The 22,551-nt window shown below is 37.3% G+C and overlaps 1 protein-coding gene across 2 annotated transcripts in view; it reads left to right on the forward strand.

Moving 5' to 3' along the window:
• Positions 1-843: 843 nt before the first annotated feature.
• The window catches only part of SLC18B1 (solute carrier family 18 member B1), a 41,813-nt gene continuing 20,105 nt past the window's right edge, over positions 844-22,551 (forward strand). Inside the window, exons 1-6 of one of the 2 annotated variants that reach the window (XM_020987092.2) lie at positions 844-1,101; positions 3,280-3,419; positions 6,558-6,653; positions 9,235-9,308; positions 11,818-11,965; positions 13,247-13,403. In XM_020987092.2, coding sequence (XP_020842751.1) covers positions 1,062-1,101; positions 3,280-3,419; positions 6,558-6,653; positions 9,235-9,308; positions 11,818-11,965; positions 13,247-13,403 — 655 coding nt within the window. In that variant the 5' untranslated portion in view covers positions 844-1,061. The remainder of the gene's footprint in view (positions 1,102-3,279; positions 3,420-6,557; positions 6,654-9,234; positions 9,309-11,817; positions 11,966-13,246; positions 13,404-22,551) is intronic. The other variant, XM_020987093.2, reaches the window with a different exon arrangement.

The raw sequence follows: 22,551 nt of genomic DNA on the forward strand, positions 1-22,551 counted from the left end.
TTGAGTTCCACATTTTCATGGTTTCTCATTCTTTAGGTCCAAGATCAAGTGGAGTGTCACACTTTGATGTTGAGTTGAGGTCTTTTTATGACTAGTAAAATGGCCCAAAAGGAGGAGAATAAACTGAATCTGTATTATCCCCAAATTTAATTGTCAATAGTGAAGTTAATATATGTAATATACATTAATGTGTTGCCATACCTTCTTTGAGACCAATCATACATAAATATTTGTACTTTTAACCTCAGTAACAATGGCTAACTAAAAGGTGGGGCCATGAAGACAATGATTTACTAAGATTGGGTGGGGGCTCTAGAAAGCACTAAACTTCAGTTTTACCATACTGTAAGTAGAGTTTGAGCACTCTAATTCTTACTTCACTAAATTCAGGCACGACCTTGGAGTCCAAGTCCGTAAAACACTAACAATTTGATAACAATAGCTTAGAACCCAAGACTTTGAGGGCAAATTTATCTTTATATTCAGCTCCTTTCCATTTCTGACATTCTATGCTTTTTCCGATGTTTTAGAGCAATTTAAAAAGCAGGGTTATGAAGGCAGTACAGCACATGAATTTGACGAATTTAATTTTAAAAGCCCCGCACTGTCTTCTTTCATCCCAGTAAACAACTCCATTTCCCGAATCAAACTCCAGGCGTATATTTTGTTTCCTCTTGATTTTTAATTAACATCTATGCCTTTTTTTTTTTAGGTTTGAAAGGGATTAGATTATGTGCCAATGCTAACCAAACAGAAGTACTACCGTGTGGATTACAGTCTGAGTTCCCCCTCTCTTTTTGGCAATTACGGTAGTGAACTGTGCCTTTAAAAAAAAAAAAGAAGGAAAGAAAGGAGAAAAAAAAAGCTACCCTACCATCTTCCCCAGGAAACCTTCTACCCCTGAGTGTTAAGGCTGAGAACCTCATGAGCTGCGAAGGTTACTAGCGCACAGATAAAGGGCCAGAGAAGTTGGTGCTTACTGTGCGAAGGCAGAATCCCGGACGCCTCAGTCACGATTCCATCCCAAGAAGTCGCATGCTTCCCGGCTCCCCAGGCTTAGGATGGACAAACCTCATGTGCCCGAAAGCAACTTAACCTCAGGTTGTCGGGGAAGTAGTGTATCGAGGCTTTTAAAAGGCATCAGAAAGGGTTTATTCCTCCCCTCCACTCCCCAAAGAAACGTCCCGAGACTGGAGGATAGCTTTGGGATCCTTTAGTCCGAGGAAAAGTCCTCATGACTACTCACGATAGTCATTTACTGTGGGTGTTGGGATAGATGACTTTTGAATCCCTCTGTACCCATGACATGCATGCACTTTTCTCCCAACAGGAAATTTTGGCGAGCAGACTGTGTTTCATAATTATGTCTTCTCTCTTTCCCAGCACGCTATTCTTTTCTTCAGCACGCTGTTATTCTTTTCTTTTTCCCTCTCCTCACTCCGCCTTCCAGCTTTTTTTTTAATTCTATTTTTTTTCTGTAATCCCTTCCGGACTCGTTCAGTAGTTGCTATTCCAGATTTGCTAGTGTGTAGCAAGCGATTTGGGTGTTAGGTTTTAGTTTTGTTTCTTTTTACTTTTTTGGTGAATTTCGAGGATATTCGGGTGTATGCAAATGAAATCATTTCCCTCGAGGTTTCTCTCATTGGGCCATTCTAGTTATTTACTAACCAATGCAGCTTGTTGGAAACATTCAGGGGAAAGGAGCTGCAACTATTTCTGCACTAGTGAGTGTCTCAATTACTGACCTTAGAAGTATTGGGACGTTCTTGCAGCTTTTACATTAAATTAAAAACTAGTTCTGAAAATAAAAGCTAAATTAAAAAGTACATCAGTATATTAACTAATTTGAATGTAATAGTCGTTAAGATAAAAGCTAAATTAAAATGTGGTGGTTGTTCAGTCCTTTCAGACTCTTCCTTACCCCCATTCGGGATTTTCTTGGCAAAAATTCTGGAGTGGTTTGCCATTTCCTTCTCCAGCTCATTTTACAAAAAGGGAACCTGAGGCAGAGTTAAGTGACTTGCTCAGTGTCAAACAGCTACTAGGCATCTGAGGCTGGATTTGAATTCAGGTCTTCCTGACTCCAAGGGTGGCACTCAATCCACTCACTTCAGGCTACCGAGCTGCCCTAATTAAAAGGTGCATAATAACTAGTTTGAATGTGATTGTCCTAAAAATAAAAGCTAAATTTAAAAGTATACACATGGCTAATATGGAAATATATATTGCATGATTTCATATGTATATCCAATATAATGTTGCTTGCCTTCTCAAGGAGTTGGAGAAAGAGAATTTGGAACTCAAATTTTTTTTTAAAAATGAATTAATTTTTTTAGTTGTAATTGGGAGGTAGTTAATAAAATAAAATATATGTTATAATAATGAATTAAAAGGACATGAGTATATTAATTAGTTTGAATGTGATATAACTTCCAGATTTTTAAGAATTTTTTTTTGTTAGAGCATACTATTCCTCCTGTAATCCTCCCACTGTCTGATTTTACTAATTTGCATATACCCTCATTTCCCTTAATACCTTTAAATGAGCTGTCACTCAATCCTGTGTGACAAATTAATATATTTTAGAATGTGAAACTGGTCAGAAAAGATTTGTAAATTCATCAAAGCAAAACCCAGAAATTCATTCCCCTGTTTTGGGCATTACTAGAGAATATATGGGGCAGCTGGATGGTACAATAGGCAGTGTTCCGGACCTGGGATCAGGAAGGTCTAAGTTCAAATCCAGGTTCTGACACTTACTAGCTGTTTGACCCTGGCAAGTCATTTAACCCTGCTTACCTCAGTTCCTTGTCTGTAAAATGAACAAAAGAAGGGAATAGCAAACAACTCTAGTGTCTTTGCCAAGAAATCCCCAAATGTGGTCAGGAAGAGCAGGATGCAACTGAACAACAACAAAAGTGTGTGTCTTATTTATAATGTTCCCTTTAAGCTAATTAGATGTTTTTATAAATTTCTAGTTTGAAATACTTATTGCCAAATATATAAAATGAAAACTGTATGTCTCTAAAATCACAGTAAAACAAGATGGAGATTGTGTACCTCAATTACAAAAGCTAATGAATTGTTTCTTTTTTAAAACTACTGTTAATGTTAATTTTCTTATAAAAATATATATTAAGAGTATAACATATCTATTCATATATATTTTTATAAAGTGTGTGTGTATATGTGTGTGTATGAGAGAGAGAGAAGCTAATGTGTAAATATTTTGGCTAGTAGTATCTAAATTTATGTAACCTCAGATTGTTTGTATTTAAGATGATGGCCAGCCAGAGGTTGTCAGAAAAGAATCTAGATATCTTTCAAGAGAACAGGTTTCTACATTAATATCTGCTGCTTCTATTAATTTGGGATCAATGATGTGCTATTCGATATTGGGACCATTTTTCCCTAATGAGGTAAGAGGTTTATTATATCTTTGCCCACCCCCCCCACATTGCCCTAAAGTACAGAGAGGTTAGTGTTGGACTTAATTGTCCTCTTAAGAAAAAAAGGCAAATGTAGTACTTTATGTTATACAGAAGGTCTAAATATGTGAGAACAAATATCAGTAAATAAACTCTTACCTTGGCAAAAAGATATTAAGCAGAGTCATGAGGCCACTTATCTCAAGCGACAGAGAGCTAATATTTCACTGGGATAGAGAACTCTTGGATAAGGGAAACTCCCTTTACCAGTCTATTCAGATGGGTACCTTCTTTGCAACTTAATATTCTTAGAGAGTTGTCTAGAGCATTGAAAGATATAATGACTTGTCCATGGTCACATGGCCAGAGTTTCTTAGAGGTAGAACTGAAATACTGGTCTACCTGACTCCGAGGCCAATATAAATTGTAAAAATGGTTAGCATTTATATAACACTTTAAGATTTGCAAAGTGCTTTATGTATATTATCTCACTTGATTTTCACAACAAGTCTAAGAGGTAGGTGTTACTATTATTCCCAGTTTACAGATGAGAAAATTGAGGCTGAGATGGGTTAAGTGACTTGCCCAGGGTCACACAGCTAGAAAGTGACTGAGGCTGTATACTAATTCAGGTCTTCCAAACTTCAAGTGCAGGGTGCTATCCCTTGTGCCATAAGTGCCTCTCATTTTGATATAAGTAAATCCTTTACCAAAAGAATATGAACAGTTCCTTGGAGTTTCCTGGCCTATGTAATTGATTTCTGCTGAGTGGAACTTTACTGGACATTCTGATTTTTCTTCTTTTGAGTTGTTGTTGTTTTTTTCTTGACAATAGAAAAAAATAACTGAAAATAACTTACTTAGCCTAGTGTTTATATCAGACTTTGGTTTGCTGACTCACCAGTTTCTATTTAGAAAGTTTGGAAGTCATTAATGTTTCTGAAATGAGTCTAATTTTTAATTTCTTTCAGCACAGTGCTAGGTGGCACAGTGCATAGAGTGTTGGACTTGACATCAAGAAAACCTGAGTTCAGATTTGACCACAGTCACTTACTAGTTATGTGATCCTAGGCAAGTTACTTAACCTCTGTTTGCCTCAGTTTTCATATTTATAAAATGAGTGTAATAATTGGCACCTACCTCCTAAGGTTTTTGGGAGACTAAAATGAGATCTTTGTAAAGTGCTTTGTAAACTTTAAAGTACTATGTAAGCACTAGCTATTACTACTACTACTACTACTACTACTACTACTACTACTACTACTACTACTACTACTACTACTACTGCTACTACCACTACTACTAAATAATTGCTCTTTAGTATTTTTTTCCCTAGCAACCTAACTCCTGGAGTATTGTAGAGTTAGAGCCTGGAGATGGTAGAACAAATATAAACATGATTATGTTTTCTTTTTGAGGAACTACTAGAGCTGTCTCATGGAATCCCGGGATCCCATGGATATACGTTTTTAATTCCTGCACTAATTCATACTCATTAGATTGCAAGAAAGTAAGGAAGGTTGCAGGTTTAATTGCCCTCTGTTCCATTTATTATCCCTTCTCCAAAACCATTCTGAGTCTAAGTTCTCAGCATGTTGTACCTAAAACTTAACCTGTTTTCTTCCTTGTGTTAATCTGATAGAAACAGTTGACAAAATTTCTTAATCACAAAATTTCTTAATTAATAGGTCAGATAACATGTACTTTGCATTCTGCAGGGAAAACAGTAGATACATATGTATGCAGATTAAAAAATATAAATATAAAAATACAAATCATTGAGAGGAATTATGAGAAGTACAGCAACTAGGCAGGCAAGAGGTGATAAGAGCTTTAACTTTTGTGGCGGAAGTGAAAAGGAGGGATTGAATACTGAGGTTGTTGGAAAAGGAGAATCAACAGGACCTGGCATCTGGCTAGATTTGGGAGCAGTGAAGGAATGAGGAAGTTATGAGGAAGGATCTGTTTTGGAAGGAAAATGATGGGTTAGTTTTAGGCACAATTTTTCAAATGCTGAAATAGGTTCAGAGAAATTGAGCAATTTTTCTGAGTTCATAAGAGTAGGAGCTAAGACTTGAACCTGTTCCATAATGCCTAAAAGCTCAGGGTTATTTTCACTGAATTAAAAGCCTCTTTACCAGAATTCAGCAGAATTTTATTTTTATATCCTGTTCTTTGCTAATATTTTTAAGGCTTTTATTAAAATAATGTTCAACAGTAACTGACTTGGAGCAGAGAGGTTTGCATTAGCTATAAGGTGACCTGGGGACAGGGGGTTAGATTCTGCTTGCATGACAGCTACAGGCATCTGAGCCATAGTTATGTTATAAGTACTGTGTAGGGCTGAAGCTCAAGAACAGACATTAGAGACCAGAATTGGGAAAGTGTTGAGTAATTGGTTGAAGGTGGTTATGGAATTATGTTGAAGGTGGACCTGTGATTGGCTATCCTCCCCACTTTCTGGCTGGTTGCTCACATACCCCTTAAGATCAAGCCACAGACCCCCAAAGTATCACCTGCTTGCCTTACATTTAAAAGTTATTTCACTATAATTATCTACAGGTTGAGATGACAATTTATCAAGTTGCAAGTAAGAAAAAACAACATGGTCAGTTGTACTAAGGTTGATTTATAAGATTAAGATGTAGAATTTTAGGACAAAGAAGTACTTTTTTATGTAGCAGATAGTATCTTTATGAAATTAGTTATATCAAAAGGTGGGACAGACTGAAAATAGTTTTGATAATTTGTTTTTATGTGATTCTTAGATAACATCCATTGTCGTTCAGTTGTTTTTCAGTCGTATCCAACTCTTCAGAGCCCCATTTGGGGTTTTCTTGGCAGAGTAGTGGAGTGGTTTACCATTTCTTTCTCCAGCTCGTTTGACAGATGAGGAAATGGGCAAAAAGGGTAGAGTGACTTGCTGGGGGCTGCCTAGCTACTAAGTGTCTGAAGCCAGATTTGAACTTGAACTTGTGATTTTAAATATCTTAAGGAGATAGAATTTGAATCCAGCTTCTCTGATTCCTAATCCAGTGCTCTTTTCACTAGAATTTGGAAGAGTAAGACTATTATTCTAAAGATTTTATTTTGCCTTGGTTATACTAATTTTTTGTTTTTCCTTTAAAGGCTGAAAAAAAAAATGTCAGCAATACAGTTATTGGAATGATCTTTGGATGTTATGCTGTGTTCAACTTGCTGTCATCCTTGTTGTTTGGGAAATACGTAAGTGTCTTTAGAGTTGTAAATTGTAGTTGCATGATGATCTTTGATTTATCATATTTTCTTAATGATCTGCCCTTCATTCTACTTAATGTAAAAGTGATCAGTGCTGTATATTGGGTAGAAGAAATATCATGAATTATTTGTATATTTACACTCTTGTTCTCAGAAGCAGTGGTTTAAGTAAAGGATTTTTTTGTCTCAACTACACCTAATAAATAAATTTGTAGGTATTTCCTAAGTATAATAATAGCACACATTTATATAGTGATATATGGTTATAATGTTATTTTACATTTTGTTTAATTTGATCACAGCAAAAGAGTTTGGTAAGTAATTTATGTATTATTATTATTCCCATTTGACAGATGAGGAAACTGATGCTTAGACAAGTTAAGTAACTTGTCTAAGGTTGCATAGTAAATAATTGGAAAAGCTAGAACTTGAAATATATATTGGTGGAAGAAATACCAACTCACTGAGGGTGGGGAGAAGGTCTGAATTGTTGTGGAGAGTTTCCTCACCTTGTAGTTCCCTGTACCAGTGAAACCCCAAGTCCACTCACATTCCTCTAATACTGTTAGAATAGGGCTTTGCTGAGTATTACCAGATCGCCTAAGATGGAGGCACCCATGTGGAAGATGGCAGGTCTCTTGGTTTCCTTCATCTTAGGTAATCCTGGCATACTCAGCAAAGCCTCATTATACACTGTATGTCTCTAATCAATCAATGAGCATTTTTTATGTATTATGTTGCATGTTGTCTCTTTTCTTAGACTGAGTTTCTTGAGAGTAGGGGCTGTTTTTTGCCTATCTTTGTATTCACAGCCATTAGCACAGTGTCCAGCACATTGTTACTGTTCAGTCCAACTCTTTATAACCACGTGAACTGGTTTTTGTTTGTTTTTTTTCATTTGAGGTTTTCTTGGCAAAGATACTGGAGTGGTTTGCCATTTCCTTCTTCAGTGGATCCCCTTTTTTTGTGAGAGCTCTCCACTATGACCTGTCCTTCTTGGATAACCCTGCATAGCATAGCTCATAATTTCATTGAGCTATGCAAGGCAGTGATCCAAGAAGGGATGTTTAGGCAAATACGGGGTGACTGACTTGCTCAGGGTCACACAGTTAGTAGGTGTCTGAGGCTGGATTTTAACTTGGGTCTTCCTGTCTCCAGGACCAGCACTCTATCCACTTTACCTAGCTGGCACCTAGTAGATATGTAATAAGTGTTTATTGACTGCCTAACTGACTGACTTTGTGCCAGGGACTATACTAAGTGCTGGAGATACAAAGATAATAGTGGAGAAATATCCCTTCCATAAAGGAGCAAGTGATACCTATACAGGGGGTCCCAAACATTGCAATTTTAAACTTTAACAGTTTCAAGCTTCACTAAGACTTTTGGGACAACCTGTATAAGTACACACATAATATATACAAAATGAATACAAAGTAGTCAGTCTATAAACAAGCTTTTAGACTTCCAGTCCCCAGCATGAGACTTAAAGAGAGCTAGAGAAGCCAGGAGCTGTTGAGAAGGAGGGAGAAAGCCCAAAAATGGTGGATAGCCAGTAAAAATGCTGAGTCAGGAGTTGGAGTGTTATGTGTAGGGAACACCGAGGAGACCAGTGTCACTGGATCACAGAATACATGGAGGGGAGTAAGGTGCAATAAGATTGGAAAGGTAGGCAGCAACCAAGTTATGAAGGACTCAAACAGAGGGTTTTATATTTGGTCCTGGAGGTGATAAGAAGCCACTGGATTTTATTGTTTGGGAGAAGGGGTGGAAACATGATATAGTTGGACCTCTGCTTTAGGATGATCAATTTGATCACTAAGTGGAGGATGGACCGGAGCAGGGAGCCCAAGCAGCAAGCTGTTGAAATAGTCCAGGTATAAGGTGAAGAGGGCCTGCACCAGGACAGTGACAGTGTCAGGCCACTAGTTTTGGGAGGGAAGGCAGCTGACAGTATCAAGAAAGACTTCTTGTAGAAGGTGGTGCTTGAGTTAAGTCTTGAAGGAAAGTAGCGATTCCAAGAAGCAAGCATGAGAAGGGACTGTACCCAAAACAAGAAGGGATACAATGAATCAGTTAAATTTAATTATTATTTTAAAATAATTAGCATAAAAGTTTGAAGATCTCTTATCCTGACTTGATATATAATAACAAGCCAAAAGATGCAAAACAGACAGCTATTTTCATGTTTCCGTCTAATAGGAGATAGAGTGCCACATCTGTCTCTTTCAGTTTCTTCATCTGTGAAATGAGGATAATAACAGCACCCATCTCCTAGGATTGTAAGAATAACATGAGAAATTTTTTAATGCGTCTTGCAAGCATTAAAGCACTATATAAATGCTAGATATTATATGACACAATCTTCCCCATAACTCTGTAAATTCATTCATTCAGCATTTATTATATACTTAATATGTGAAATGCAATGTACCAGATACATGAGAGATACAAGGATAATTCCCCTGAGTCTCTTAGTACAGTATTAGATATAATGGATACTCAGCTTTATTAACATAAATGTAGAATTGGAGTAATTAACTCATTACTGTTTTTTAACCATTTATAGCTTGTATACATTGGAACAAAGTTCATGTTTGTGGGAGGCATGTTTGTCTCAGGAGGAACTACAATTCTCTTTGGGTAAGTGTCTGGCTTTCTGTGCTTGGGGATTGGGTTAGACATCAACTTCAAAATCTGTATTCATTTTGAAATTTGTGTGAGTGCATTTAAATAAATAAAAACTTATTTCAGTTTCTTTCTGTATGACTGGCATTATGTTAGGTACTGGTAAGAGAGGTGGCAAGAGGGTAAAAATGAAGGGTTTCTTTTTCATCCTCAAGATATGGAAACTGATGCCCAGACAGGTTAAATGACTTGTCTAAAGTAATACAATAAATAAATGGAAAAGCTAGAACTGAAAATATGTATTATCCACAAGAATATCACAGTTCATCGAGGGCTAAGCCATAAGTGATATACAATAAACAACTGTGGAGTCTTTTACTAACAAGCATGAGCAAATTAATATAGAGAAACATATATGTGTTGAGGGAGCATAATTATATAGTCATCTGATTAAAATGAGGTAAAGATGTAAAAATCAGATACCAGGTACCCCTGAAAAGTTTCAGTGTTTTGCATCTAGTTTATTTTTGGCAGCCATCATTCAAAGGCAGAGTGGAGAGTCATTAGTCTGAAAAGCAAACCTCTAGAACCATGGTTTTCCCTCATTTTTCGTTCATATGCCCCCATTGTGCTGTCTCTTTAGTACCAAATATGCTCAATCAGTGGGCAGCTAGGTGGTGCAGTGGGTAGAGTACCAGGCCTGTTGTCAAGAAAACTCATCTTTCTGAGGTCTAATCTGGCCTCAGACACTTACTAGCTGTGTGACTCTGGGCAATTCACTGAGCCCTGTTTGCCTCAGTTGTCTTATCTGAAATGAGTTGGAGAAGGAGTTGGCAAACTGCTCCAGTATCTTTGCCAAGAAACCCCAAATGGGGCCATGAAAAGTTGGACACAACTGAAAACGACTGAACAACAGCAACAGCAAAATGCTCATTCGGCAAGGTGGGGCACCCAACTGCTCTGAGTTTAGTTTTCAGTAACTCTTGAGATAAGGTAGCATTCCCCTTTTAACCTCTTTGAGTACTTTCTCGCTTGTAACTTGACTGAAAGAAACAGGTAAGACCATGAGTAACTGGTTATGGATCTACAGCCAACCCAAAATTTACCACCTGCAACTAGCAACAACATTTGGTTCCCCTTTAGGTAAAATTTAAGTGCCAGCTCTGTTTCTTAGATGTCTTAGAAACCCCTAGTCTGAATATCTCCCAGGAGTAAAATTAAGCATAAAGCTGAGTTGGCCTGGTGCCCTTTAGTATTGTGTGCCCAGGATTCATCATGCTGGAGTGACCACAGAAGAGAACCCAGGCCTGCTTCTGTTCTCAACATAACACATCACTAGCCAAACTGAAGCATAATTTTTGCTTTATTTTTCTTGCTTTTTTTTCAATATGGATAATATGGAAATGTGTTTTGATTTCACATGTATAATTGATATCCTATCATAGTTCTTGTCCTCTCAATGGGTTGGGGAGGGACAAGGGGGAGAGAGAGAATTTGGAACTCAGAATTTAAAAAAAATGTAGAAAATAAGTAATAAACATTTAAAGATAATGAAATAAAAAAAAACCATATCACTACCATAGTTAGAATTAGAATACAGAGAGTCCAGGCAAGAAAAAACAGAATCCAGCTTGGATGCAAAAGATTATTATCTTGGGTGACACAAAGATCCAAAAGCTTTCTAGTCAAACTGTCTATTTCCTATTTCACCTCTGCTGCAATGAAAGCTAAACTCTTAGGAAAGTAGTGGGAGATGTATTTAAAAACCCACACATAACATTATTACTTACTTGATGTTCACTCTATTTTCTTGCCTTTTGAAAATCAGTTTAGGCAATGAGAGGAACTGGAAGAGAGTAGAAGAAATGTCGCTATGCTGAGCTCTGGGATTCTTATTAGATCAGTAATAGTAGCTGGTTCTAGTTTTACAAAGTCCACTCCTAGGGGACCCATCAAGCTTCGATTACCATCAAGGTACCCATTAACCTGTTAGAGTTTTAATGTAGTGTAGACCCTAATGAGTAACAGCAAGCCTACTCTAAAAGATATCACAGGTCCTTCCTCCTTACCTTAGGCCAACCAGTGCCAGGGACCTGAGGGCAGTTCAAAGTTATGAAAGTTAAAAGTCTAAACCGAGGGACCTGTAGCCATTCTGAGTGATTCTGTCCAAGCTGTTCCATCTTTAGGGTGGTACTAAAGGGTTTCAAATCACTCTGAAGATGCTAAGTTTGCACCCTCATTTATCAATACCTCATATGTGCCAGGCACTGTGGAACTGTGCATTCTCTGAACACTGTCTTAAGAGCTGGGGAAAAAAGAAGAAACTGAGTCACCCCAGGACAAATCAGATTCTTAAAAATCAGTATTCTTCCTTTCTGTGAGTGTGACCTAAAACAAAATTTTTAATGCCTGTCCCCCAGTGCTTGAAGAAATTGAATGTGTGCTCTGTTAATCAAACTGTTATGCTGATCTATTGATTGGGGAGGAAACAGTATATTTGAGAATTGTCCTTATTCTTTTATAGTATGTTGGACCGAGCTCCTGATGGACCAGTATTTATTACTATGTGTTTTCTACTGAGAGCGGTAGATGCAATGAGCTTTGCTGCATCAATAACTGCATCGTCTTCTATTGTTGCAAAAGCTTTTCCAAATAACGTAGCTACAGTGATGGTATGTGGTTAAGTGCTTGCCCAATCTTTGTTGGTCCCTGAGTTTTTCACACATCAAAAGAGGCAATGGGCCCTTCTTCCCATACATATTAATATTTTTTTTTCTTCTCCTGATATTTTTGCTATACTAGGTCCTTGAGAAGTAGGTTAGAAAATAAGAGCCTTACAGTAAGAAAGACCTGGGTTGACTCTGAAAACATACCAATTGGGTGACCCTGAACTTAGCCTCTCAGTGCCCTAGGTAGCCCTTTAAGACTGTAATTTGCCAAACAGTTGAACATTTTCCTTTGTAGAAAGGGTTTTCTCACCAGTTTTTATCCCAATGTGGATGAAATCACAGGTCTGTATCAGAAATATATTGCATTTCTATCTTATATTTCAGGGCCACCAAATTATCATTAATGACTCTTTGGAGTTGATTAGGAAGGTGTAACTCATTTTCCACAGTCTTCTGAAGTTAGAAGTATATAAGTACATGAGGTAAAAGCCAAATTGTTCCCTTCACCTCTAATTTTCTTTGATACAACATTTTTTTTTTCTGGCTAGGTAGAAGTATGAATGTAGCTACTACCAGCAAATTTGCCTGTAGCACAGCATAAAATGTTGGGTCCTAATCTTCCACTTTGAAATATTCAGAGGTCCTTAGATAATACTTCTTTTTCTTTTTCTTTTTTTTTTGGGGGGGGGCAGTGGTGTTTAAGTGACTTGCCCAGGGTCACACAACTAGTAAGTGTTATGTGTCTGAGGCCGGATTTGACTTCAGGTCCTCCTGAATCCAGGGCCAGTGCTCTATCCACTGCTCCACCTAGCTGCCCCCCTCTTAGGTACTTCTTTTGGCCTCCTTGTATGGGAAAAGACAACCTTTTGGGCCTTCCTACTGCCATGGAAATCTCCAAGATTGTGTAATGCATGGATGTAAAACAACTGTATGGATGGTTCTGTCACATACCACTCTAACTTCTAGATTCTGTACTGCTGCTCATTTCTTACAAATAAGCTTACACTTCACTCTTAAGTGCCCTCTTATCTCCTTGATGAAGCACCTTATGAGTGGCAGGGAATTTTTTTGGTAGGTGCTTGACACCTATACCTGTTATTACCAAAAGGTACCTTATCAGCAAAATAACTGCCTCTAGCTTAAACTCCAAGGGAACTAGCTTGACTTTGATGAGGGGAAATGGCTTTATAAAGTTTACTTCTGGGTGGTCTTTAAGTACTTAACAGTTTTAATGCTGCTAATGAAACACATTGACTTGGTTTTTCTTTGTTTTCTTACTTTTAGGGAAGCCTTGAAACCTTTTCTGGGCTGGGCCTAGTTTTGGGACCTCCTCTAGGTGGTTTTTTATACCAAACCTTTGGCTATGAAGTGCCCTTTATTTTTCTTGGGTGCTTAGTTCTGCTGATGGTGCCACTCAACATGTATATTTTACCTACTTATGGTAAGACTACATTTCTTATTCGTGTTTGGTGTTTGACCAGATAGAAGAGACTCGTGACTATATATCCCCTCCCCAAAATGGTGATGAACATGTGATTTATGTTAAGCTATGTCTCTTTATGAATTATAAATTCCCCACTTTTCCTCTTTAGAAGATAAAAGTATTATTATAGGATTATAGCTTTATTACCAAAAGGGATCATCTAGTCTAGGAGTTTTTAACCTGGGACCCATGAACTTGATTTTCTTATATTTTGTAACTGTATGACATGAGGTTGATTTTTTAATATTTTGATAACTGTATCTCAAAATTATTGATTTCCTTTGTGATCCTATATTTTTTTTTATTCATTTAAAAACATTATTCTGAGAAATGGTTCATAGGTTTCACCACACTACCAAAGCAGTCCATAACCCAAAAGAAGTTTAAAAATATTGATGTAGTATAACCCCTTACATCTAGTATAGGCCCCTTTACAGATGAGAAAAGTGAGATGGATAGAAGTTTAAATGATTTGCTTAAGCTGATAAAGTAGTAAGTGGCAGAGATGGGATATTCTATTTTTAAAAAGTAATAAATTTGTTTTGGCAATGTATAAGTATACGTATAAGTATATATATATATAAGTATGTATACAAAGTATACATACTATATATGTATAAATATATGTATAAGTATGTATACATAATATAAAAGCAAAGGGAATTCCAAATGACAACCCACAAGACCAAGAAAATCTCACCATATAGCAAGACATAGTTCTGAAAACTGTGTGTTGTTAGGTGTGAGACTAGGTATAAGTAAACTTGTAAAGAAAGCAAAGCTTATCTTTAGCATCTGCTTAGAGATCATTCTTTTCATAGTGGCCATCCTTCCCCACTTGGCACTTTATGCCACCTCAATTCAAAATTCCTTTCCCTGCTCTTTCCCTTCTTTATATTCCAGAGCTACCATTTCCCATTTCTCCACACTGTACTTTCTCTCCCAATTAAGTTGCAGACACCAGTGCTGACTTGCATTTCAGAAGGAGTTTCCTCTTCCCAAAATTCTATATATCAACTAAATTCCTCTCCCTTCTTAGTACTGGATATGGGAAAATTGCTGGTTTTATTTTATTTATTTCATTTTTAATCCCTTGATTAAAAATAAACATCTAGTAATATTCCAAATGTTTCCTGAACTAGGCCTATGATTTCCTTGGTAGTCAACTCCTAAGTGAGGAAACTCTTTATCAGTGAGGTTGTACCTTCTTTTCCTTTATAGACTTTCAGGGGAGCCTTTTCCGTTTTTGCTTTTATGTAGTTATTTGATTCCTCCTTTTGTTTTTTTTTTTCAGTCAAGAAGTGGTCAAGTAGAGTATCCCTTCCTCTCCTTTGTTTCAACTTGTTTTGTTCATGACTTTTAAAAATTTTCAGCACTTTTTTTTCTAAAAAATATTTTCCCCCTTAATTCTCTTCATTATCCATCTTCTTTTTCTGTATATTCTAGATTTTTATTCTTTGATTGATGACCCTTATACTTATTTAGGCCCTTTTAGTCTCTCTATTTCTCATGAAATTAAAGCTTCCAGGGTATACCTATTTGAAATTTCATCAAAACAATTACTCTGTTATTGTCTGGTAGATCTTGCCTGCTGACCTTCTCTGTTATTCCTCACTCTTAGAAATACCACTTTCCCATAGGTGATAGAGAGAATGTTATCCATGATAAGATTTTCCTATGTCCTTGATTGTGCAATTTCTTATTGACCTTTACCATACCTTTGGTAATTTTTTCCCCCCATTTGCCTCGAAATCACTTCCCTGGGTCTATGCCCTTCCTCTGTTCTAGGTGTCTCTAGTCCCCAGGAGCTCTGATTGCCTGAGGCAGAATGAATGGTCTCTGTAAGCACCAAATCCCTGCAGATCTTACCTATTGTAAAGTGCACATTTCTCTTTATAGATCATTTCTTTTCTCCAGTAGGAGCATTCATCAGTAGTTTTCCTCTACCACCACTGAAATAATATTTCTTCTTTCTTATTCCCTTTTTCAGTCTCTTCCTTTGCCCCATCTTTCATCCTTTGGAAGGCTATCTTTTTCCTGAGAGACTACAGGATATTTCCCTTTCATTGTTAGCCTTTAACTTGATTAGGGTATGTCATATATTCCCCTCTGTCTTCTTCCTCCCCCACCCCCTTTTGTGTGCCCTCCTATTCTATAACTCAGCTCTGCAAAAAAAAAAAATTATCCACTTGTAGGCGGAGTGCTATGAGACTTACTCCATGATGTTTCAGGACTATTTCTCCACCATCACTTCTGTTTGATTTCTGCTCTTATCCTTGTTGTTGTCACCTCACATAAATTTAGAAAGAAATCTCTCAATGGTCTCCCTCTTTGTTATGTTGTTGTCCTCGGTTACTGTATTTATTTACCCTTCTTGTATTTCCATTGTCTAGGGTATTTGAGAAGCAAATAATTTCTCTAGATCTGATTTTCTTTCTAGGAATGTTTCAAACACCTCTTTTTTAATTGAACATTTACCTTTTTTTATTAATAGGTTCATATTTGCAGGGTAAATTTGGGCTGCATCTTGAGCTTCTTTACTCTGGAATATGTTTTTCCATGTCCTCCTGTGGTTCTGGCTGATGCAGAATAGTCTTATGTTATTTGAATTTTTTTTTCTTTTGTATTCAAAAGTGTTTCTCATAGTCATTTCCCATTTTGTTGTATCTCAGATACAACCAGGTGTCTCAGAGTTTGCAGCATAGTTTTGTTGTTGTTGTTTTTCCTAGCGGTAATCGGAGGATTTTTTTGATTGACAGTTTGTTTGCAATGTTCAAAAATTCTTGGCAGTGTTCTTGTATTATTTCTTGCAGTGTAGCGTTCAGGTTTTTTGACTGATGTTCTCCTGGGAACCCTGTCATCTCTAATTTGTCTCTATGCAGCTTTTCAATATATTTTGCTTGTATGGAGGTAGTGATTTCTTTTAATGTTATTGCATTGTGCTTTTTTTCTTCCAGACTGCCTTTTGCTTCTGTGTATTTGCATTCCCAGTCAGTTATCCTCTTTTGTTTCTTTGGTAAGGCCACTGTGAATTCAGATTTTCCTATTTTGGCAATTATTTTTGCTATTCAGGACATGGATTATGCTTTCACAATTCTTATTTCTCTTTTAAACCATTTAGAAATATCCTGCTATAGTTGCATGCTCTCTTGGGCTCTTTGGCTTCGTTAGGCATTGATTCCTTTTTTTTGCCTTGCAATATTTATTTATAGGTGCTAAGTTCTTTTATTTGGCCTGGAGGCCATATTTCCTTCTGCTATTACTGTCTTCCCTGTTGGTTTATCTACTTGTGCTCAATGTTTCTAATTTATTTTTTTTTTCCTTCTGAGATCTTTGCTAATTTCAGGGGTTTTTTTCCCCTTTATTTTCTTCTTTTGCATACTTTTTGACTCCCTCCTGTTTAATGGTAGTTTCTCTCGGGTTTTGGATCTCAGAGTGTCTCAGCCTCTTCTTAGACAGGGTATTTTACCATTTACCACCCTAGGTCTGTGCCTCAAGTGACTTCCTGGGGAATAGAACTGACCCCAGATGGATACTGTGCTCTTTCCCTTAGGATTAATGGAATGCCACACAACCACACAACCACACATACATCCTGCCTCAATTCCCCTTGCCCTCTGGCTGATCACTGTTTTGGCAAAACTAATTTCTTCTGTTTGCATCTCTGTGGCACTGGGGGATAGAGGAATGGGTCAGGGTATAAAGTTGAGTTCTGTTGCAAACAAGTGGGTCAGCATATACAATCATGCTTCCTGGAGGATTTTAGGAGGTAGGTGGGGGTCTGCCGAGTGACTTTATAAGGAGTCAGGGATTCTTCTCTGTTGGCATTTCAACAGATTATTATCTTGTTTGGATTTTTCGTGTCCTAGACTATGGAGACAACTGAAATTGCATTATCTCTAGGGCATGATTCCTATTTTGGAGAGGTTTAAGACATCATGAGGGTCAGAACACATCTAGGCCTCTATCTTGTTGGTCACTTCCTGCATCGTACTTATGACAAAGCTACTTAGGTCTTTGTTAGCTTCTTGAGGGCAGGGATGATTATGTAGTATGTATTTAATAAAAGGTTTTTTAACTTATTTGTAGATTGGGTAATTAATGATATATTAACGGATTTATGCCCTCATTGATGTCAGATTATAACCCATCCACTTCTTTTCAGTCTGTGTGAAAACCCTCACAAACTAACAACAGAGAATCCCTAACCCCAAAGGAATTCCCCTTAACCCCCGACTCTTACCTTACAGAGCCCTCTAGGAAGTTATAGGGTGAGGGTCATCTCAGTGTGCTGGAGTCCTTCCCCAGAAAGTCTTGACACAGCATATATACCAGTGGAGCACATGGGCTTTTCATATGTTATCCTTCACACTTGCTACATGATTGGCCAGCTCCTTTTCCTTTTCCATTCATGTGTCTGTGCTGTCTTTTACGTGGATTCTCCTGTGCAATTATTCATTGGTAATATACTAAAAATACTACAAAGATAACTCCTTTCTATAGGCCTTTCCCCACAACTTCATAAGGTATGTGGTGGAAGCGGTATTATCTCCATTTTTCAAATGATGAAACAGGTTCAGAGAAATTAAGTAATTTTTCTAAGTTCATAAGGGTAGGAGCTAAGACTTGAACCTGTCCCATATGCCTAAAAATGCTGTTATTTTCACTGAATTAAATGCCTCTCTACCTGAATCCAGCAGAACTTTATTTTTATATCCTGTGCTTTGCTAATATTTTTAAGGCTTTTATTAAAATAATGGTCCCTGCTAATTCTACATCTATAATCTACATCTACATCCATAATCCTATAAACCAATCTTAGTAAAATTGATGGTGTTGTTTTTTCTTACTTACAACTTGATAAGTTGTTATTTCAACCTGTAAATAATTATAGTGAAATAACTTTTAAATGTGAGGCAACCTAGTGACACTGGGGGTCTGTGGCATGATCTTAAGGGGTATGTGAGCAATCAGCCAGAAAGTGGGAAGGATAGCCAATCACAGGCTCATCTTCAACATAATTCCACAACCACCTTCACCCATTATTACTACTGGTCTTTAATGTCTGTTTTTGAGCTTCAGCCCTAAGTAACATAACTATGGCTCAGATGCCTGTAGCTGTCATGCAAACAGAATCCACCCCCTACCCCCAGGTCACCTTGTGGCTATAACTGTCACAAGCCTCTCTGTTCCAAGTCAGTTACTGTGGAGTAAGAATTTCCCATATTCTATCTCCTCCACCTCATCCCTCTTTTCAGTGTAACAAGGTAAGTCTCACAAGATAAGCAGGCTGGAATGGGTTTAGAGCTTCATAGTAGATCTCATTACATTGCCTTTCCCTCCCCTCCCCTCTATCCATTCCATTTCCATATATTCCTATCGTAAAGGGCACTACCATCCTTCCAAGCACCCAGATTCCTAGCCCCAGTGTCATTCTTAATTCCTCACTCAGTCAACTCACATATCCAATCATTTGTCATATCTTGTTTTTTTATTTCCACAGTATTTCTTACATCTTGAATTCTTCTCTCTGCTAATATAACTACTGCCTTAATTCAGGCCTTTATCACCTTTCACCTGGACTATTACAATATTCAGTCCATCCTCCACACAGCTGCCAGAGTGATTTTCCCAAAGGGCAGGTCTGACCATGTTACTCCTAATAGTAAACTCTAAGCCTTCCTAGTGACTCTAGCATCTAATATTGCTTTATCTTTATCTCATCCTTTTTTTGGTAAGTTTTATAATTTATGTAATTATTAGTACAGTAGTATATGTTTATATTTTATTTTAAAAAATACTCATTGGGGCATATGCTTATAAACTGTTTAATAATAGAGGGTTGCAATAATGATGCAGAAGTGATCAGGGAGGGTTTCATGGAGTAGGTAGAATTTCAACTGAGACTTGAAGGATATAATCTGTTGATGGGTGAAAATAGGGCACAGAGCACAGAACAAGTGATGGAATGGCATGAATAAAGTCAAGGAAACAAGGCATGTGTGTGGGGCAGTCTGAATTGAGCTCCGGCTGGAATGAAGGAGATGGCCTGGAGTGCCACTACGAAGTTTGGCTTTTTTCCTTTAGGCAGTGGGGAGATAGTGAAAGGTGTTTGAGCAGGGGATGTCATGAAGAAGGAGATATTTCTTTGAAAATTAATTTGGCAGTGTGAATTGGGATGTGGAAAGGAAAACTATTGGGAGACAGTCATTTGTTGTTGTTTCGGTCGTGTCCAACTTTTCGTGATGTCCAACTTTTCATGGCCCTATTTGGGGTTTTCTTGGCAAAAATAGTGGAGTGGTTTTCTGCTAGCTACAAACAGCTTGAAGTAGGTCAATGGTAGCAAGGAATAAAGGACAAGGAAACAGGAGGAGGGGTTGATGTTGACAGCAGGCTCAAAAAATTTTAAAGCTGGAAGGGTCTTAGAAATCAGTTGCTGAGGGAGCAAATTGGAGGGGAGGAGGGCATCAGCCTGCTGATAGTACGGTACCTGAGCAGATTATCTCCGGTAGCTGAGTTTCTGATAATACAAATGTCACTGGAATTTGTCTTCTTCATTTATAGAATCATTAATGATGATTATACCTTTTTGTGAAGAAATTTTTATTTTCCCTAACAGTTCATCACCTGGTGGAATACTAACAGTTAAGAACTAGAACAGAACAGATCAGGGGAGAGGATGCCATTCCTATGGTTATTTTCATCCCTGAAAACCATAAAGGGTGGAAAAGATGCAGGGAAAGTATCTATGGTAAACAACTTGTATGTTTATCAATATTACACCTTGAATGTTTAATAGAATATTATATTCTATGAGTTAGGGATCCCCTGTCAATTCTAATTCATTATTTCTTGATAAGAAAACAAAGCCTGGGAACAGCTAGGTGGCACAATTGATAGAGTGCTGGCTCTGGAGTCAAGAGAAACCTGAGTTCAAATCCAACCTCAGACACTTACTAGCTATGTTACCCTGGGCAAGTCACCTTACCCCAACTGCCTATGAAAGGGTAAAAGAAAAAAACAAAAACAAAAAAAAATGACACTGAAGTGACTTTTCCAAAGTTAGAAGCTAGTGAATCACCTACAATCAAAGTTTCCTAATTCTCAACCTCATATTCTTTCCCTCACTATACAGTGTTGATTAATTTTGGTTTTGAAATGATAAATATGATAATGGGACTGCTGGATGAAAACTTCTACCATCTACTGGGTAAGAAATAGAGTGGTGGATCAGTGGAATAGGTTAAATATGCAAGACACAGTAGTCAATGACTATAGTAATCTATTATTTGATAAACCCAAAGACCCCAGTTTCTGGGATAAGAACCCACTCTTTGAAAAAAACTTCTGGGAAAACTGGAAAAGGGTATGGCAGAAACTAGGCATAAACCAAAATCTTACACCATATACTAAAATAGAGTCAAAATGGGTTCATGATTTAGATATAAAGGCTGATACTGTCACCAAACTGGGAGAGCAAGGAATAGTTTACCTATCAGATCTATGGAGAACAGAAGAATTCATGACTAAACAGGAGATAGAGAACAATACGAAAAGCAAAATGAATAATTTTGATTACATTAAATTGAAAAGTTTTTGCACAAACAAAGTCAATGCAACCAAGATTAGTAGGGAAGCAGAAAACCAGGAAAGAATTTTTATAACCAGTATCTCTGATAAGGGCCTCATTTCTAAAATATGTAGAGAATCGAGTCAAATTTATAAGAATATATGCCATTCCCCAATTGATAAGTGGTCAAAGGATATGAACAGGCAGTTTTCAGATAAAGAAAATGAAGCTATCTATAGTCATATGAAAAAAAGCTCTAAATCACTATTGATTAGAGAAATGCAAATCAAAACAACTCTGAGGTACCACATCACACCTATCAGATTGACCAACATGAGAAAACAAGAAAATGATGAATATTGGGAAAGATGTGGGAAAATTGGAACACTAAGACATTATTGGTGGAGTTGTGAACTGATCCAACCATTTTGGAGAGCAATTTGGAACTATGCCCAAAGGGCTATAAAAAATGTGCATACCCTTTGACCCAGCAATACTACTTGTAGGTCTGCATCCCAAAGAGATCATACAAATGGGAAAAGGACCCACATGTACAAAAATATTCATAGGAGCTCTTTTTGTGGTGGCAAAGAATTGGAAATTGAGAGGATGCCCATCAATTGGGGAATGAGCAAATTATGGTATATAAATGTAATGGAATACTATTGTGCTGTAAGAAATGATGAACAGGCTGACTTCAGAAAAACCTGGAAAGACTTATATGGTCTGATGCTGAGTGAAGTGATCAGAACCAGGAGAACATTGTACACAATAACAGCCACATTATGTAATGACTAATATTGATAAACTTAACCCTTCTCAGCAATGCAAGGATCTAAGACATCTCCAGGGGCCTCGTGATGGAAAATGCTATCCACATCCAAAGAAAGAACTATGGAAGTTGAATTGCTATTTTTTTCTCTTCTGTTGAGTTTTGTTTCCTCTTTCTGATAGTTCCTTCTATTGGTTTTAATTGTTAGTTACAACATCACTAATGTGAAAATATGTTTAATAGGAAGGTAAATGTATAGCCTATATCAGATTGTGCACCATCTTGGGGAGGGTGGTGGGGAGGAAAGGGGAGAAAAATTTTAAACTCAAAAGCATATGGAAGTGATTGTTGAAAAATCAAAATAAATTAATAAAATTAAAAAAAAAACTTCTACCATCAAAGTGACAGTAGAAATGTGGGAGTAAACTTCAGGAAAAAAGTTGAGGTTGACCTTAGATTTGGAAGCTTATTATTATTAATATTACTATATGTTATATAATCATGTGATACCATAATTAATAATAATCGTTGATAAAGAGGCAGCATTGCATGGTGGTTAGAGATTCAGCTTCACAGTCAAGAAGACTGGAGTCAAGTCTACAGTCTTACACATGTGACTCTGAACAAGGTTTACTTTGTGCTTTACATAAATTACCTCAGTATATTCTCACAATGTCTAACAGAGATGTGAGGTAGATAGTGGTGGTGCTTCCATCTTATATGTGAGGAAACCAAAAATCAGAGGATGATTTGCCCAGGGTCAT

Source organism: Phascolarctos cinereus, unplaced genomic scaffold (assembly GCF_003287225.1).
Source record: "Phascolarctos cinereus isolate Bilbo 61053 unplaced genomic scaffold, phaCin_HiC Scaffold_5;HRSCAF=322, whole genome shotgun sequence".
NCBI lineage: Eukaryota > Metazoa > Chordata > Mammalia > Diprotodontia > Phascolarctidae > Phascolarctos > Phascolarctos cinereus.